This window comes from Tiliqua scincoides, chromosome 2, assembly GCF_035046505.1.
Source record: "Tiliqua scincoides isolate rTilSci1 chromosome 2, rTilSci1.hap2, whole genome shotgun sequence".
Taxonomy (NCBI): domain Eukaryota; kingdom Metazoa; phylum Chordata; class Lepidosauria; order Squamata; family Scincidae; genus Tiliqua; species Tiliqua scincoides.
The window spans coordinates 116,743,825-116,762,498 of NC_089822.1; the positions used below are offsets into that span (position 1 = coordinate 116,743,825).

The following is an 18,674-nucleotide window of genomic DNA, read 5'->3' on the forward strand; positions in this document are numbered from 1 at the left end:
GCTAATTCTACCCTGAAGACCGAGAATACATTTCCAAAGCCAAAATGCAGTGGAAGTCACACAAAGGATAGAATTCAAGGTCTTATTCTTTGTCCCCTGCACCAACTGTGACTCCACCAGTAACCTCAAAGCAGCCTCTGCTCCATCTCCTCAGAGAATAAGTCAAGCACCTGGACAGATCGAGGCTATGAGGCACCCTTGCCAAGTCATTGACCAATCCCTTCTTGAGGAAGAGGCGGATGATGTTGTTCATGCCATTGTGCTGTGTTTTGGCTGTTGCGCTGCTGTAGAAACTGGAGGTGGATGGACACGATTCCATGATGGTGCTGATAATACACATGACTGCCTGCAGCCTAGAATCAAATGGGACAGAGTTAATGCAGACAAATGTACTGTTTCTCTCCCAACTATGACAAATATCTGCTCTTCCTCCCATATCCACCAAACTAAATCTCTTCAGCAGAGTGTCTGGCTTTCTGTTCACAAATATCCTTGGTTTTTTGGGGGTGTGTGTGTTTTGCATTCCTCCACCACTGGGAGGAATAATTTAGCAATGTGCTCCATTGGAAACAAAGATCTACCTGAATCACAAGACTAAAAATCCTTACACAATCAGAACTACAATACTGTAGCCATCATCCATTCTCCAAATGGAGAAGAGCCTCAAAAGCTAGTGCTCACCTGGCATGCTTCTCGGTACTCTCTGCCATGGCAAGTGCTCGGCCTAGGGCTGCCTTAACCTCATTCACCAGGGCCACCTGGGCATCTGTACCACTGCCGGCTGCTGCCAAACTAGCTAGGAAAAGGCGGGCCAAGGCTGGTGTATCTTTGTCTTCTGCATTCTGGGTATGGGGGAGAAGATGGTCCAAGACAAAGGCCAAAACACTACAGTCCTGAAAAGACACACAAAGACATCAGTAGCTGTGCAACAAAGCAAGTTCAGAAGGTCCAGCCATCCTTCCTCAGCAAACCACCCCCACCACAGCATTCTCTTCAAATTTGCTATTCTTACTATCTACTGAACTTGAGAAACTTAAAGCTCTGACTTTCTCTTACATCTAACTCATTTCAACAGATCACATCAACCAATTCTTCCCAGCATCTCTCACCTCCTTTATTAGCTCAGACTGGCCCACAGTATAGTTGTAGTTTGCAATTAAGGTAGCAATGCCCACATATGAGCGCACAAGCTCTGCCAGCAGCCTCAAGATAGTGGAGGTGGGCATGAGTGGCTTGCTTCCTTTGGCTTTCTGCTTGTTCTCTTCTGCTGTCTTGTCACCTTCCTTATCCTTCTTATTCTCTCTTGATTCTTCAGGAGTGGAGGCTATTAGACATAACAAAAAATATTAACCAGGAGAAGAACTGCCATTCCACCAAACCAAATCTCAGAGTAGATGAGATCAGTTCATAATACATGGAATGGGGGCTGCAAAGACAACTATTTGGTTTCTCCTTTAAGCAAGGACTGAGGAACCTCATCTTTACAACTCAAGCAGACCAGCTGCTAATAAGGAAAACAGAGCCTACAAAGGACTTAAGTGCCTAGGTGTCATGAATAAGTTCATGTTAGGCCTAAGTTGGCATAAGAAGCCTGAAGCAAACTAAGAAAGTGTAACTGAGAAGTTGCTAGCAGTTCCCAGCTGCAGGAATGTGGGTAAATAAACAAAGAGGAAGGAATGTGAGGAAGGCCATCTCCTTTGATGGCCAGGAAGGACAGCTAACAAGAATTACGACTAATTGAAGTGCTTGGCACCTCAGCAGACAGAGAGTCTCCTTAGCAAGGGGGATTGAGTGCAGCTGTGGATCTTCTGTTGGGAGGGGTAAGAACTAGGAGTGTTAGCAACCAGGTCAACTTCGAAAAGGTTATATTCATCAAGAGTTCTGATTGGACAGTCTAATAATTATGAAGTCAGCTCAGTACTATCAGCATAAGAAGTATAATAATGAGTGCCCAGGGTGTGTGTTGGAAGTTCCCTCTTGGACAGAGAGTCTTGGGTGCGACGATCTGCACGCATATGAGCTCCATTGTCCATCATGGGCACCTGGCCCTATAGGTAGCCTGGAGCTAAGAGATCTACAAGAGTAACTGACCCAGGTGAGAGATAGGGATTAACAGAGATAGCCAGCTAGCTTTATTATTTTATTGCTGATATGTTTCCTAGATGTTTATGCCTCTAGCATTTGCTGCCTTATTGTAGAGTATGTTGCCTTATGTACTTAATAAACTAAACTATCTTTTACTAAGTTGTTTCATTCTCTGTTGGGAACAAAGGTTCAGAATCCTGCCTAGCCGTTCAGCAAGCTACCAAGTGCCCGCTGAGGTCTAGTAACTTGAGGACTGAGACTTTAGTTGGAGAAAGAGCTCAGTGCCTGCAAGGAATAGCATTAAGCTTAGAGGGTCTCAGTGTCCCTGGACTGAGGCACTGGCATGTACAGGGTGGTGGCAATACTACCGCGAAAGGGGCCTTGAGGGTTTTAAGGTTCAAAGAACCAAGAACCCTAAGTCTCCAACCCCCTTTTGTTTATGACACTAGGGTATCATTTGAAACCTGCTTTACCACAGGCTTTAGTATTTGATTGACAGGGCTCTGTCTGTCACTCAAACAGGAAGAGTAACCTGTCATCAGGGTCCCCCTCCTCCACTGAAGGAGAAGATGGCACTTACCATCACCCTGGGGAGTCCCAGACTGTGGTGTCTCAGCTGCTGCACTGTCAGCTGCAAAGACCTGAGCCTATACAGGAAGAATGAAAAGCAATTAACAAGATGGGCCAATGCCCTAAAATGCAACAAACACAAAGTAGATCAGTGTTTCTCAACCAGTGGTAGATGTACCACCAGTGGTACTTGGGGTGGTGACTGGTGGTACTCACAGAACCCCTGGAACTTGCTGCTTGGCAGCGAGACCAGGAACGCAACACAACAAACAGTGGTAAGAGGCTTAGCTTGGTGGGCAGAGCTCTAAAGCATGCTTATTCATGCTTGAAAAACCCTTCTGTCTGCTCTGAGTCTCGTACTGGTGTTTGTCACATCACATCTGGCCTCCCAACCCAGAAGTAACTTGTAATGATGTCATCACCAGCTACTTCCAGTGATATACTGAACAAGTGGACCATGTGAAGCGGTACAATGGAGCACAAACCTTGTGAAACACTGGAGTTGATTGTTGCAGAAACCCATATGGGACAAGTGATTATAGCATCCGCTGCCACTTATTTTTCACATTTTTATATCACCCTTCAAGCTAAGGGTTCACTGCTTCTGCCTTTCGTCCTCACAACAATCTGCAAGGTAGGTGAGGCTGAGAGATAATGACTAACCTATGATGACCCAGGTAGGGTCATGGCTAAGTGGGGATTTGAACCTGGATCTTACAGGCCTGAGTCCAACTCCTGAACCGCTACACCAGGCGTGCTCAAGACGTTGATCGCGATCGACTGGTCGATCGCCAAGCAAAATCCAGTTGATCGCGTGCCGAGCCTCCCATCCACCATGTTGAAAGGGGCGGGAAAGAGCCCCAGAGCTTCCCGATTGGCCCGGCGCCGCCGAGTGTCCTGGATGCGATGGCGGGCCAATCGGGAAGCTCCGGGGCTCTTTCCCGCCCCTTTCAACATGGCGGGCCAATCGGGAAGCTCCAGGGCTCTTTCCTGCCCCTTTCATTGATTTCAATCAATGATTTCAATCAATCAGCCCGGGCGAGCTCGGCGCGGGGCCCGGATGGTTGGAGAGCGCCGTCACTCCAGCCTGGGAGGCGGTGCCAAGCAGGGCTTGTAGCATCAGTCCAGGTCTCCGTGGTGCAGCCGCTGCCAGGGCTGGGGAGCGGAGCAGCAGGGAGCCCGCAGCCGCAGCGGAGGGACGCCACCTCCCGGGGACACAGCTCCCTTCTCCGCCTCCAGCAGCAGCAGCTCCGAAAAAGTTGCAGCGCAGAGAGAGCCGTGCCGCCCGCCCACAGAGGCGAGTGCGCTCCGGCCAAGAAGCAGCTGCCATGAAGCCCGGCGGGGAGCAGGAGGCTGCCAGGGGAGGCGACCCCTTGAAGGGGTGCAAGGAGGTGGCGGTGCAGCCGGGGGCGACGGCGCGAGCAGGCGGCGCGGGAGCCCGTGGCTGGCAGGGACGCTCTGGTTGCTGCTGCTGCCCTGCAAGGGCGCTGCCGTCCCCGCCTTGGGAGCCGGGCGCTGCGAGGCTGCGGCCGGGGGGAGGGCGAGCGCCGCTGGAGGTGCCGCCGAGACCCCCTCCCTGGGGACAAGTAAGGGGAGCCCAGGAGGAAGCGCGGCGCGGCTGGGCTGCGCGGCCTCGTGTTGCCGCCTTCCTCCCGAGGCTGGGATCAGCCCTGCGGCGCCCTCGGAGAACTTTTCCTGCTCCCAGAGGGTGAGCTGAGCAGGCGCCTCAGGGCGGAGGGAGGGTGGGCGGGGAAGAGGGTATGGGGCTGCCCCCAAGTTGCCCCCTGGGGGGCTCCCCAGCCACTCCCTTAGCCCCACACCTGGTGTCCCTCCACTTCCCATCACCCCCCCAAGTTGCTCTCCTGGAGGGCTCCCCAACCCCTCCCCCTGGCCCCACACCTGGTGTCCCCCACTTCCCATCACCCCTCCAAGTTGCTCTCCTGGAGGGCTCCCCAACCCCTCCCCCTGGCCCCACACATGGAGTCACCCCACTTCTCATCACCCCCCAAGTTGCCCCCCTGGAGGGTAGATCTCTGGGCCTTGCTGGGTTTCAAAGTAGCTCTCCAACCAAAAAAGTGTGAGCACCCCTGCACTACACCATCTGGCTCTCAATTACTGCTGCAGGCGGGGGGGGGGGGGGAGCATGTACACACCCACACACCAATCAAGCCATAAGAAACAAGAAAATCCTTCAACATCTGAACATCTCTCAAAAGCATCTGCCCAAAGGCCATACTACTGCAGCTGCTCAGGACAAAAGAGCTCTGTAAAAATATAGGTAAGTGAGGTATTCTAAGATTTATAACATAACAATGGAAATGCATATGGAGCCCTCAGAAAAATAACTTTGAACATTATAGGCTAATAGAAGTTTCCATGAAGTTGAATTCTTTTAAAGAAGCCAGGAGACCCTATCATGTTGCCCAGAGACATATGAAACTACTCAGGATACTGGTTGCAGAAGCAGCTTGGAAGAACTCACATTGATGCCAAAGCCTGTCTGAGAGTCAAAGTCACTGCCCTGACGGGTCAAAGAGCGGTACTGCTGGTACACATCATCTCCCATATCTTGCAGGATCTGGCTCACCTCCTGGTTAGTAGTGTTAGGTTTGGGCTCTGACTTGTCTGCTGGAAGAAGAAAGATCATAACAATTATTGGTATTGTCTCTTACAGTGAATCGTTACATATATTGCAAAGCCGAAGCATTCTTTTTCCAAGATGCACACGGAGTAAACAGCACACTATTTCCATGATCCTATGATTGAAACACAAACCAGAGCACACTTATGACGATTTCTGGGAAAAGGTGATATGGCTAATATTGGGTTCTAGCTTTAAACTTGTTACCGCATGGGGAGCAACATTTAGAGCCGACCAAAGGGAGGAAGTTTCAAGTCACATCTTAATAACTAATATCCAAGAATAAAGTGCATCTAATCTAACAGTCAAGAGCCTGCAAAGTAGGACAATGGCCTAGAAAACATTTTTGCTCTGCTAAGATTTGCGCATACACAATAGGAATCAATGATCTTTTTTTCTGAGCAAGTGAATCCAATGTAGTTGTCCTAAATTGTTCTTAGTTACATTTTAAAAGTATTTTAGTTTAAAATAAAGCATTCATTTCAAGTTTTATACAAAAAAGCTATGGTGACACACAATCACTTATAAGGAGGTATAAATTCTGTCTTGCTATTCCCTGGCAGCTGGAAGTTAGAGAAGGGCAATTGCTGGCATCTGTGTTACCTGGACAACAGAGTGCCCAACATGGGGTCAGACAGCACTTGTTTCTGGAACTAAATGACAACGGATTATTTAACCTCAAACTGCCTATGAATTCATAAAATTACATTTCTCAACCTTGTCAATACAAATATCCAAGTGCACATTACCAATCACCATCCAGAAGATGGTGGATGAGACAGGAGATGACACCCAAAATGTAAAAATGCAGGGAGAACTCAGTGCAGAATGCACTGCAGTGCAGTGCAGTGCAGTGCAGTTACTGGAGCTAGCTGGTCCGATTCTGTTGTACCACTTATTGACTGCACTGGCTGCCCATTCGTTTCTAGGTCCAATTCAAGGTGCTGGTACTGACCTTTAAAGCCCTTCGTGGTTTGGGTCCAAGTTATTTGAGCAACATTCCAGCCTGCACTCTTAGGTCTTTTGATGGGGCTCTCCTACATGTGCTGCCTTTATCCCAAGTTAGAGGTATGGTGGCACAAGGAGGAGCCTTCTCTAAAATAATACCTCAATTACAGAATTCCCTTCCAAGGAAATTAAGAACTACCCCCTCATGGCCTTTTGGCAAGGTCATGAAATCCCTGTTTCATTTGGCATCTGAGTCTGTCCTCTAAAGTCTGTGTCTCTGTAATAATGTTACGGTCTAAATAGTTCCCTTCCCACAATTGGTCTTATTATAACTCTATTATTCTACATATTGTACATTTTAATATGGTAAGCCATCTGGGGCATTTGCTTTGACATGGGAAAGGCAGGATATAAATCTTAAATAAAATAAATCTGACACATGGTGTGTGCCTTGGTGCTCTTGGGTTCCATGTACATCTCACTCCCGGCCACCCTCTCCCAAGACACCATGTACCTTCATCAGGGGCATGGTAGGCTGCCAGAGCATTCAGCATGTCATAGATCACCTCCTTGATAGTGTCAGGTATGATAGGCAGTGGTGATGGTTTCACTGGTGTGGTTTTCACCAGCTGCACGGCATTTGGGCCCTTGATCCGCAGGTTCTCGAATTCATCGTCAGAGGCTTGGGGAGCAAAAGGAGAAAGAATAAAAAGAAATAGAGCAAGCAACACTGGGAATAGGACCTGAGGTGGGGCATAAGTAAGGAGGTATATTATACTGCTGTTTTATACCAGCACCTCCACCTCCCCCCCCTTTTTTTTAAAGGAAAAGGCTTTCTGAAGTCTTTAATTACAGGATTCACTCTTCTCCTTGATCTCTGGTTTGGAGCTCCTTATTCTGATACATGTGTACATATAATGGCATTAGCCTGACCACTGCAGGAGATGCAGCAGGGTTCTGATTACTTACCAGTACCAGAACCACGGGGAGCAGGCAAGGCAATGCGGATACAGCCATTGGCCACTTCAGTGAATATCTCAGGGTTGCGGCAAGCAGCTGGGCCCAGAACCCTCAGGATGTAGTTGATCTCTCGAGAGCCCAAACTGCCTGATACCACACCTGAAGTGGTGCTGCCTGCTCCACTGGTGGCTGCTGATCGCACAACCTAGGACAAAAAGTGAAGGAGCAAGAGTAAGACAGCAAACTGACAACCAAGGCTGTTAATTCTACTGAACTTGTCAACTGATAGGGATCTCAGGCAAGCAGTTCAGAGAAGGAGCAACACTTCATACAGTGTGCTGAACACAGCCAAGTCCTGCCTATGGCTTGCAGTTCAAAATAAGAGGATATAGGCTAAATCTTTCTCCATGGCTTAGTTCAATATGACACGCATCATACCTTCTCCATGGTGTGATGCAGTGTGCAGGGATCCTCAATGATGTGCCGGAAGAGCAAGGTGACAAGAGGAGTGAAGCCGTTGAAGCCTGAGCTCTGGGTTAGGCCTAGGATCACACGTGTACTCTTGAGCTCAGCAAACATCATGGCATACTTGTGATAGCGGGTGAGGCGCAGACAGAGGCGCAATGTGGCATGCAGTGTGTCTGGATCCACAGGCACACCCAACATGCTGACACAGGCCCGGATCAACACTGTAACCATCTCCTCCGTCAAGCCCTGGATGAGGATCTCTGATGGTTTGGCTTCTTCGGAAGGAGTTTCCTTCTCTAGTGCCAAATTATCAGCAGGCAGAGGGTTATCTGATAAAGGAAGTATAAAACATGGCTGAGGACAAAAGTCTTGAACTGTTGCCCTCCAGATAGCCCAGCTTTGCTATTATATATGCTGTACCATTTGCCTTCTCTTCCTTAGGTTTGCTTTCCACTTCCTTCCCTTCTTCCAAGGTCCTCTCCAGCTCTTGTCCATTGCCCTCTTTAACACTCTTGTTCAGGCGGGGTACCCTCAGCAATGTCAGCATCACTGGACGCCTGTTTCCAGTTTCTTCATTTACCTGAACATTCAGGAAAAAAGGACAGGTCAGAAGCACAATATGCAATGTGTTTATCCTATCTCAACTTTCAGACACAAGAAGAGATCCCCAACAACATATCCATACCTGCACCATTGTTGTGAATTGCACAGTGTAGCGGCGACGGCCAGCAGTAAAACGCACACTAGTCTCGCCTGCTTTCCAAGCTGTGTCAATAGTGCTATTGTTGCTTGCACTGTAGCTACACCAGCGGCCTGAGCGATCATCAAACCAGCGCCAGTTGTTGCCATTGGTCTGTAGATACTGGAGAGAAAGAATACGTTGGCCTCTCAACACCAAGCAGAATTTATTCAAAAATATGAAGTTTTGAGCTTTTAAAAAACAATTTTTGAAATAAAAAGGTATAACTGAGATTAGCTTATGCTGCATAACAAGAGTCTGAAATGTTCCTTTAAGCATGAAGTCTTTCTTCAGAACAGTTTAGTACTTTTCTCTCTCTTTTTTAAATAGCTACTGTGCTACAGAATCACCACTTACCAGCACAGGTTACCAGCCTTTAACTAGTTGTAAGTATGACAGAATCATTAAAGCTAAGGGCGAACTAATCCTGCTCTTGCTATTTTATGGACATGTCCTTTAAATATTATCTCCTGTTAAACGTAATGCTGGATTATAAAACTGATTGATACAATAATACAGGGGACCCCTGTATTCGAAACCCTGCTAATTGGGTAAGAGGCACTTTTTCAAGTGGGTGCTCCTTTTTTTAGCAGGGGGAGAGTAACTGGCCCACCTCACCCCAGCAGTGTCTGTTCTAGTGGCTGTCTTTTGCCACTATTGGTATTCTAGTGGTATTCTTTTGCATCTTTTCAGATTGTGAGCCCTTTTGGGACAGGGAGCCATTTAGTTATTTGACTTTTCTCTGTAAACCACTTTGTGAACTTTTAGTTGAAAAGCAGTATATAAATACTGTTAATAATAATAATAATAATATTCACAGATCCCATATCACAGTTTCTCTTATCAGCAGATCCATGGATGCGGGGACCCCCCCCCCCACTCACACCCCCTCTGGAGTGCCCTCCACCTGCGTCCGCTGGAGGCCTCAGAATGGTAGTTTAGGTCAAAAAACACTACTTCTGGTAAAAAAACCAGAAGTGATGTTTTTATGCCTTTAAAGGCATTATGAAGGCCAGGAAAGTCACTGAGAGCTTGAATATTATAATAATTGTTCGTGTTATTAACAAATACAGCAATGCGATAACTATGTCCTTACGAACACATTGTAGTGTGTGTGTGTGTGCGCGTGCGCGCGCGCCATTGGTTTTGGAGAGGATCGTAGCAGAGGGGAACACCACATTTGTGATTTTGTGTCTCTAGCATTAAGATGTCTTGTACTGGTATCACAAGAAAATATTTTAAGTCATACTTCACACAAAAGTCTATTGTTTTGAAGGACATTTCACAATTAAATATTCTGCAACCAACAGGACACTGACACCTTGGCAAGAAATTCTACTTCCTACACACTGTCCCCTCCTAAGCTCCTACCTTATTCATTTGGGCCCTCCTTTTCGAGGAGATGGCTGTCTTCTCATAGAAGTCAATCAGCAACAGCACCGGGGTAATCCATCTGTGGAATGCAGATTAAAATTATCAAGACCAATAAAATGCATTGGGGAGGCTTGCCTAGCTCAGGATAGGGCTGCCATTTTTGAAACTGCAGTTCTACAAAGAGAAGAACAGCCCTGTAGCGTCACTGTCTCTAGCCTGGTTAGCTTGAAGAATATAAAACTCGGGTGTGACTCCAGAAGGGGGGACTAACTAATCAAAGCTCCATGTCAATAAATGCATCCAGTGTTATTGAACCACATGAATTTCATTAGATACAGTTACAAAACCAGGTGCCCCCTCATTAGCAGTACTTGCAAACCTGAGATCTGAAGCAGAGTCTTAATGAGGCATTAGGTAGAATCTGGCTTCTAAGCCTTTTCAACTCTACCTCTATCTAGCTTATTGCTTACTTCGGTGTCTGCACTTCCTTCTGTTCCTTGGCAGCCTGCAAGCAGGGCTGCACCACTTCCAACAGCTTGATCAAAACATTGAGGATGCCGCTAGACTCCACCACACGAGCACACGGCAATTTCAGCTCCTACAGTCAGGCAAAAGCAAAAATGTTGGTTCATGTTTAGCAGAAAGGAACTAATCAAATGATTCACCCTCCTTACCCCAGGTTGGAGCAGCAGAACCACTGCAACACAATGCCCCCAACTCCTCACAGACTAGAAGTATCAAAGGCTATAGAGATGTCTGGCAGAAATGACAACTGCAATGGGCCATGAAGAGCACATATCTCTCCCAGTGTTAAGAACGTATATCACCCCCACTGGTATGACCTTGATTGAACCTGAAAAATTTTGGCCTCCCTCTAGCAAGTTTTATTAAAGCTTAAAAATGCAATAGCAAGTCTACTGAAGTATGGCTCTCAAACTGTGTCCTGGATCTATTAGCATGTCATGAAAGAGGTTGAAGTGTTCAGGTGTTCCTTGAAAAGTTAAGCCACTAGGATGGATGCAGTCAGCATACTATGCCCAAAGCAGCAGTCATTTTGCTACCAATAGTGATTAGTGAAATCCTCCTGAGAAAAGGAGTAAAACACACAGGGGTCCTTTGATGCAGCCCTATACTGCAGGTGATCAGCATGAGAAATCTCAGAGGCATCACTGATGCTCAGAAGACATCCCCTTGTCGTGAATATGTACATGTTCAGCCTTGGATAGCATGTAGAGCCTGAACCAAACTAAGTCAGTAATGGAGAAGTTGCTAGCAGTTCCTAGCTGCAAGAATGTGAGTAAACAAACACAAAGATTGTTGCCTCTCCTCTGCTGACCAGAAAGGACAGACAACAAGAATCACAACCCATTGGAATGTAGCACCTTTGCAGTCAGAAAGGTGACTTATCAAGCTGATGAAATGCAGCTGTGGATCTCCAGTTGGGAGGGGTAAGGACTAAGAGGACTAGCAACCAGACCCACTCCAAGAAGGTTCTGTGATCAAAAGTTTCTGATTGGACAGTCTAAATAAGTATGAAGTCACCTCAGTACTATTAGCATAAGAAGTATAATAATGAGGCCCAAAGGGTGGGTCCGGCCCCTTCTTAGACAGAGGTTTTGGGTGCAACATCCTGCAGGCTGTGAGCTCCATTGTCCACCATGGGCATCTGGCCTCACAGGTAGCCTGGAGCTAAAAGATCTACAAAAGAAGCTGACCCAGGTGAGAGATAGGGATCAACAGAGATAGCCAGCTAGCTTTATTATTTTATTGTTGATATGTTTCTATTCTTCACTTAAGATAACTTGTGAAGTTATCTTAAGTGAGCAGGCAATGCCTGCCGAAATCTCATAGGTCAACAGGTGACTGAATGGGATTCCAAGTGGTTGTGAACAGTACTATGGTCTGCTTTGGGACCACTGTCATGAATAAGTACATGTTAGGCCTAGGTTGGCATGAGAAGCCTGAACCAAACTAAGACAGTGTAACTAAGAAGTTGCTAGCAGTTCCCAGCTGCAGGAATGTGGGTAAATAAACAAAAGGATTTGCTGTCTCTCCTTTGCTGACCAGGAAGGACAGATAACAAGAATTAAACCAATTGGAATGTTTAGCACCTTAGCAGACAGAGAGGCGCCTTATCAAGGGTGACTGAGTGCAGCTGTGGATCTCCAGATCGGAGGGGTAAGAACTAGGAGGGGTTAGCAACCAGGCCAACTTCAAGAAGGTTCTGTTCCTCAAGGGTTCTGATTGGACAGTCTAATAATTATGAAGTCAGCTCAGTACTATCAGCATAAGAAGTATAATAATGAGTGCCCGGGGTGTGTGTTGGAAGTTCCCTCTTGGACAGAGAGTCTTGGGTGCGAGGATCTGTATGCATGTAAGCTCCATTGTCCATCATGGGCACCTGGCCCCATAGGTAGCCTGGAGCTAAGAGATCTACAAGAGTAACTGACCCAGGTGAGAGATAGGGATTAACAGAGATAGCCAGCTAGCTTTATTATTTTATTGCTGATATGTTTCCTAGATGTTTATGCCTCTAGCATTTGCTGCCTTATTGTAGAGTATGTTGCCTTATGTACTTAATAAACTAAAATACCTTTTACTAAGTTGTTTCATTTTCTGTTGGGAACAAAGGTTCAGAATCCTGCCTAGCCGTTCAGCAAGCTACCAAGTGCCCGCTGAGGTCTAGTAACTTGAGGACTGAAACTTTAGTTGGAGAAAGAGCTCAGTGCCTGCAAGGGATAGATTTAAGCCTAGAGAGTCTCAGTGTCCCTGGACTGAGGCACTGGAACGTACAGGGTGGTGGCAGTACTACTGGGTAAGGGACCTTGAGGGCTTTAGGGCTTGAAAACCAAGAACCGTAAGCACCCAAACCCCCCCTTTGTATATGACAACCACCAAAAACAGAATTATGCTGGGGTGGTGCACAAGATCTGCCTTAATTCTTATAGTTTATACTGCTTGCAGATGTATGCTTTTGTTAGCACAATTGTAAAGTTCTTCATATTGAGTGCACATAGTTCAGAGTAATACTGATAACATTAGTTAAATTTTTAAAGCGACCCACAGATTTTCTCCATGTCAGCTGATAATCAAATGTGTAGAGCAATCTATCCTGGAAAACTTGCATAGCAGGACTCTTGTATATGACTTTTGGAGATGAGCAAGCCATAACTGCTATACAGAGGAAGCACCACTACAGAACTGCTATGGACTAGGCAAGTTCTAGAGCCTAGCTGACCTCTTAATTATAACTTTTTATGTACTACATTATAGGCTTTGAGAGTAGCACATAATTATTAGACCCATGAAACAGAACAAACAGAAGATAAAAACTGCACAATTTGCAAACACACAGCAAAGCATGGAAACCATCAATTTAAATGCTACATTTGTACCAACCCCACACTTCCAATTACTACTTAAGCAACATGTTTGGGGAAAGGGGAAAAGAAACCACTCTACTTCTTCAGTCTCACCTCAAAGAGCAAAGTCAGCAGCAGGATTCGCGTGGCCAGATTAGAGGCTTGTGGCAAGGTAGCCATCTGGCTGATCCACTCTGAGACAGTCTTGGTGTCACTGGTTGTCAGAGGCAGAGCTGCTTTGATGAGCACATCAGCAGCTTCCCACACCTGCCAAAAAGGGCAAAATTATCAGTGAAAAAAAGCAGTGTGGCATGATATCAATAGAGCATGATTAATCTCCTTGGCCTTGACCTTTTACAGAATCTCCAGGGAGACAGACAATAGTGCCACTCTTAACACTGCTGAAAAATCTACAAAGCTAAGCCCCTCAAGTATCTGCTGAGGACCAGAAGCAACTTTTCTGGAGTTACTGAGCAAATCAGGAAGACCTCTGGCTGACCCTCATCTCACCCTTACGTCATACCCACAGATACTTTCAGGAAAACTGAATGCACTGCTAGTTCCAACACTCTGGATTTCCGAAGAGACTTCATCATATATGAAGTGCTCCTGAGGGATAAGAGAAGTCCATGCTTAGATAACTCTACTAACCCCTGCTGATTGGGTAAGAGGCACTTTTTCAAGTGGGTGCTCCTTTTTTTAGCAGGGGGAGAGTAACTGGCCCACCTCACCCCAGCACTGTCTGTTCTAGTGGCTGTCTGCTGGTATTCATTTGCATCTTTTTAGATTGTGAGCCCTTTTGGGACAGGGAGCCATTTAGTTATTTGATTTTTCTCTGTAAACCGCTTTGTGAACTTTTAGTTGAAAAGCGGTATATAAATACTGTTAATAAATACTGTTAATAACTCTTCTATGCAAGTGTTCAATGACTGCAAACACAGACATGTCTATTTTACTGCCTTTATGTGGTCCATTGTGACTTCCCACTGCACAGAAAGTTGTGAGTGAGTGCGTGTTGTGAGTCTTATGTACCCAATTTTCTTACACAAATGAGAAATGCATTGTTTATTTAACACCTCTCAAAGGCTGTGTCATGCAGATCATGCACTACTGCAATCAGTTGTCATTTGCACCCCAGGATCCCAGCTCAAGTTTTGTAGTCTGCTGTTCTTAGTAAGCGGAGGAAGTCAGAATGTAAGCAACCATAGCAAAACATTCCCTGCTTCATACCAACTAGAGGAGGGGTTCTTAAATCTTTTGCCAATTACAGACCCCACAATGAATTGCCCAATATGCCCCCATACCCCCTTTGCCAGACTGCTGAAATCATCATCATCAGAGGTTTTATTAGGTACCAGCATGACTTCAAAATGTGTCACCTGCTTGGGTTCACTTTACGTACAAATGGCTAGGAGCAGAAAGTCTCGATCCATATTGATAATGATGATGACAATCAAATTTAACAACAATTTGTCTTTAAATTGTTCAGAGTCCTAATGCCTCATCATTTGGTTCCCATACCCCTAGGAGGTTTGGATACCCCCGATTAGGAATCCCTGATCCAGTCAGCTACATTTGCACAGCCTTGAAGATAATGTTATACATAAAACAAGATGAACATTGTCACTTCATAAGCTTTGACTGATGCCACATGGGAGGGAACCTCACCTGATTCACCACTTGCTTGAGGATCATGTCTCTGTAGTCAGCCCCATTGCGTTTGATGGCAGTCATGATGAGGTCACAAACACGGTACACTGTGTCAGGCAGCTCATCCAGTAGGTGGAAGCAGCCAGGAAGCATAGTATCAGTAAAGCTGTGCAGCTCTTCTTGCTCCAAGGGTTCTGCATCCTGAAATTTCTCCAGGCACTTAGCTTCTTCTTCCTCCTGCTTTTCTCGGGCCTTGCGCTCTTCTTCCTCCTTTCGACAAGCAGCTTCCTAGAGGAAAAAACAAAACTGAATATGCAAGATGGTTTCCACACTACCCAAGACCAATCTACCTATCTTCTTTAAAGATAAGCCACTGTTCCTTGCTGTTTGCAGCTCTGGAATTATAAGCTCCATTGTGATATGAACATGAGTTCTTTCTGGAACGTGGCAGCCCTTACTCCAAGGGTGCAGGACTTCTTTCCAGAAGCATTTTAGTGGAGTGTTGGGAGGACAGACAGAAGAAAATATTTCTTTGCCCAGTGTGTAATTAGTTTGTGGAACTCTTTGCCACAAGAAGTAGTGATGGCATCTTGCCTTGATGCCTTTAAGAGGAAATTGGACAAATTTCTGGAGGAAAAGTTCGTTGTGGGTTAGAAGTCATAGTAGGTATGTGCAAGCTCTAGGTTTTAGAGGCAGGCTGCCTCTGATTGCCAGGTGCAGGGGAGGGCACTGGGACGCAAATTGTCTGTTGACTTGTGTGCTTCCTGGGGCATTTGATGGGCCACTGTGAGATACAGGAAGCTGGACCAGATGGGCCTTTGGCCTGATCCAGCAGGGCTCTTCTTATGTTTTTATGTTCTTATGCTGCTTTACCTCTGGTGATTCAGCCCTTTGGTCCATAGGGATGTCTTGCCCTAATGACATAGCAATGGCCCTCATCATCTGGTCTTCTTCAGACATGCTCAGATCCTGCCACACAACCAGAATACATATGAGAGTAATTGACCAACAGAACCCAGCCTGCCCTAACTCTAGCCCAAGGGGAGTTAAATGGTTTGGTCTCACATAGCTTACTGGAATTACACAAGAATCAAGGGGAAATAGAGCATGTTTCTAGGAGATCTTAGAAGCTGAATGCATCACAAACAACAACATTAGTTGGCTGAAATTTGTAACACAATATTTCCTCCAGAAGCAGCTTCCAAAAGCAGGGGAGAGGGGCCCAGGAATATGCCTAGAATTTAACCAACACAAAATGACTTAGCTGCTAAAAGGCCTTACCCTCACAACCCCACCCATAAGTGGTGGAGGATGGGTTAGCAGGTACTCAGTAGCTTGTTCCATGGTACTGGTGTTGAGCAGAGCTTCCATGGCATGCTCCCGAGTAAAGCCCATGTCCATCAGCTGCAAAAGGGATGGATACAAATATTAAACTATGTAAACTGTGAAGGTTCTTAGGTGTCCATCCCATCCCAGAGTATAGCTTTTTTTGGAGCACTGAAATAAGCCAATTCCTACCTGCTGCAGCTGCTGCTGGTTCACTTGGGGCTCCCTTCGAGCACCACTCTCCTCTTGCCCTGACTCTTCCTCACTGCGAGCTCCTTCTTTCTCCTTGCCAAGGCGCTCGCGGATGACTGGCTCCCCACGCAGGATGTGGCACAGGATGGCCAGCATGGACTCTGCCATTCGTCCTCCATATACCTTAAGAGGCTTGCGGTTCCATAGGTTTTTAATGCAAGTGAAAGCTGCCTGCAAAGCAAAGGTGATATGTAAGGAAGATCAGTACTATTTAATTTCACTCCTGTGGGGGCAATTAGGAAGGATAGGAGAACAGTGCGCATTGTCTAGAAACATATTAGAAGTTTGCTTTCTAAAAAAGGATAGATTTTCTCAGAATGATGCACTCTACACCCAGTTGCAAATTCTGTACTGGCCTAGATTGTGTGTAAAAGCCCTGCTGATCAGACATTAAAAAGTATTACTTTAGCAGTTACACAGCATTTTAATACAGGATGTAAGAATTAAAATAGATCAGCACCATTAACTGAAATTCTTATTTGGTCTGATAATTATTCTACTTTGTCTACAGACCTACATATTTTGATATTATATAGTCCTCAAGTGTAGATAAAGAATTTAGACCACCTGGCTGCTCACCTTCTGTGTAACCACAAGGAAGCGCAGGGCACTGAACTGCAGGTAGTTCTGCCCACCTGGCAGCTTGGCAGGCAAAGAGTGGGGAGACTCCAGCACTGTAGTAGGATTCACCATTTTCTCCACCAGCATGAGCCAGGCATCCAGAAATTCTCCTGTGCCATCAGGTAAGTCTGGATGCTCTAACCCCTCAGCAACAGGAACTTTGCCACCCATGGAGAGGGCCCAGTTGAAAGTCCTAGAGGAAAAGGAATGAAGCACAGTACCCTTTGAGTCCCTTCGGGGAGAAAGGCGGGGTAAAAATAAAGTTGTTGTTATTATTATTATTAACCCCCCCCCCAGTGTTTAGGCTTCTAAATACTTGGTTAATAGAGGTGGTCCTGGATGTTTCTTACAGTAATTCTACTGCAATAGTGGGTACTTGCCCTATTGTCTCACCACTAACCTGAATGATTTCCAAGGAATCCTTGTATTAGCTCCTTCAACCACACAAACTTAAGTAGTCCTTGGCAATACAATAAGACAGCAGTTCCCAAACTTGCAATGGTCAAAGCATTCTTCCTTCAAGGTAGCCTCTTCTTCCCAGCTCTCCTGGGCACTGCCATCTTGGATTGTGCAACCCTCATGTGATCCAAGATGGCAGCACCCAAGAGAGCTGGAAGAAGAGGCCACCAAGGATATTCTGCGATGCCCCTGCAAGTTTGCCAAGGCACACAGTTTAGGAACCATTGCAATAAGGGACTGACATTGCTTAACAAAAGTACCAAGAATAGGCTCTGGAAGTTTTAACTCTTTATACCCTTTAAGCTACAATATATCATATGCCCTTTGCCCTGAAGCCTCAAGTCCAACTAATATTCTTAGTATCCAAGGTTAGATACTGAGTATACAAGAAGATAAATGCTTACTCAAACAGAGCATTGTGGCCTCCAGAACACAAGAATTTCTGCAGCATAAGATGGTACGGGTACTTCCTCTCATCAAACAGCATTGGCGAGGTGAAACCCACAGAGCAGATGAAAAAAGTGAGCCTAGAAGAAAATGAGTTTAGTTAGCCAGGCTCTTCCATTCCATCACCAAGATGATCCAGCACTGCATTTTTGGATTCCTGACATCTTTCAAATAGCAAAAGGTTTCTTGTTCTGGATACCTAAGGTAAATTTCCAACAGATAACATAGCGAAAAGAAACATAAAGGACTCACCGGAAGCGGGGTGTAGGAGTATAGGGTGGAGGTTGCCAAGAAAGCCCTTTTGTGAGCAATTTGGTCAGTGCCGAGGCAGTTGAGCGAGCAGCAGGTGTAGGAGCTGTCGTGGTGCTGGCAGCATGATGGCTCCGGCGTTGTCGTACTGGGGAACCCACACACAGTTTCACCAGCAAGCCAAACAGTTCAGCCAAGGCACGACCTAACCTAGAGGAGGCTGAAATGCACAAAAACAATGAGTAGCTGTCTTCTCATCTTCAGCAACTCTTCCTATTCTTCTAATAATCAGAAAACCTCTTCCCCCCCCCCAACCTTGCACAAAGCACTCTAAGACACAGAGGTATCATAGCTATGCCAAAGAAAGAGTCGTGTTCTGGTGCCTTCTCCCAGTAGGCCAGTTAGGAGGCAAGTTGCAAAATAGCACAGGAAAGATGAAGCTGCTCAGGCAAGGACAGAACTAGCATCCCAATCCTCCAACTCCCAGCTGTTATAATCCACTTCATCTCTACTCCCTTCTTCC

General features: G+C 46.1%; 1 protein-coding gene across 10 annotated transcripts in view; it reads right to left on the reverse strand.

Moving 5' to 3' along the window:
* The window catches only part of HUWE1 (HECT, UBA and WWE domain containing E3 ubiquitin protein ligase 1), a 119,139-nt gene that overhangs the window by 30,603 nt on the left and 69,862 nt on the right, over positions 1-18,674 (reverse strand). For 9 of the 10 annotated variants that reach the window (XM_066614323.1, XM_066614324.1, XM_066614331.1 and 6 more), the window contains 20 exons: positions 18,155-18,371; positions 17,860-17,982; positions 16,955-17,189; positions 16,316-16,546; positions 16,079-16,201; positions 15,671-15,766; positions 14,816-15,085; positions 13,262-13,414; positions 10,256-10,383; positions 9,783-9,864; positions 8,358-8,534; positions 8,093-8,252; positions 7,643-8,001; positions 7,214-7,409; positions 6,759-6,926; positions 5,138-5,283; positions 2,666-2,732; positions 1,110-1,324; positions 682-893; positions 171-353 (listed from right to left, as the gene is read on the reverse strand). In XM_066614323.1, coding sequence (XP_066470420.1) covers positions 171-353; positions 682-893; positions 1,110-1,324; positions 2,666-2,732; positions 5,138-5,283; positions 6,759-6,926; positions 7,214-7,409; positions 7,643-8,001; positions 8,093-8,252; positions 8,358-8,534; positions 9,783-9,864; positions 10,256-10,383; positions 13,262-13,414; positions 14,816-15,085; positions 15,671-15,766; positions 16,079-16,201; positions 16,316-16,546; positions 16,955-17,189; positions 17,860-17,982; positions 18,155-18,371 — 3,541 coding nt within the window. The remainder of the gene's footprint in view (positions 1-170; positions 354-681; positions 894-1,109; positions 1,325-2,665; positions 2,733-5,137; positions 5,284-6,758; positions 6,927-7,213; positions 7,410-7,642; positions 8,002-8,092; positions 8,253-8,357; positions 8,535-9,782; positions 9,865-10,255; positions 10,384-13,261; positions 13,415-14,815; positions 15,086-15,670; positions 15,767-16,078; positions 16,202-16,315; positions 16,547-16,954; positions 17,190-17,859; positions 17,983-18,154; positions 18,372-18,674) is intronic. The other variant, XM_066614328.1, reaches the window with a different exon arrangement.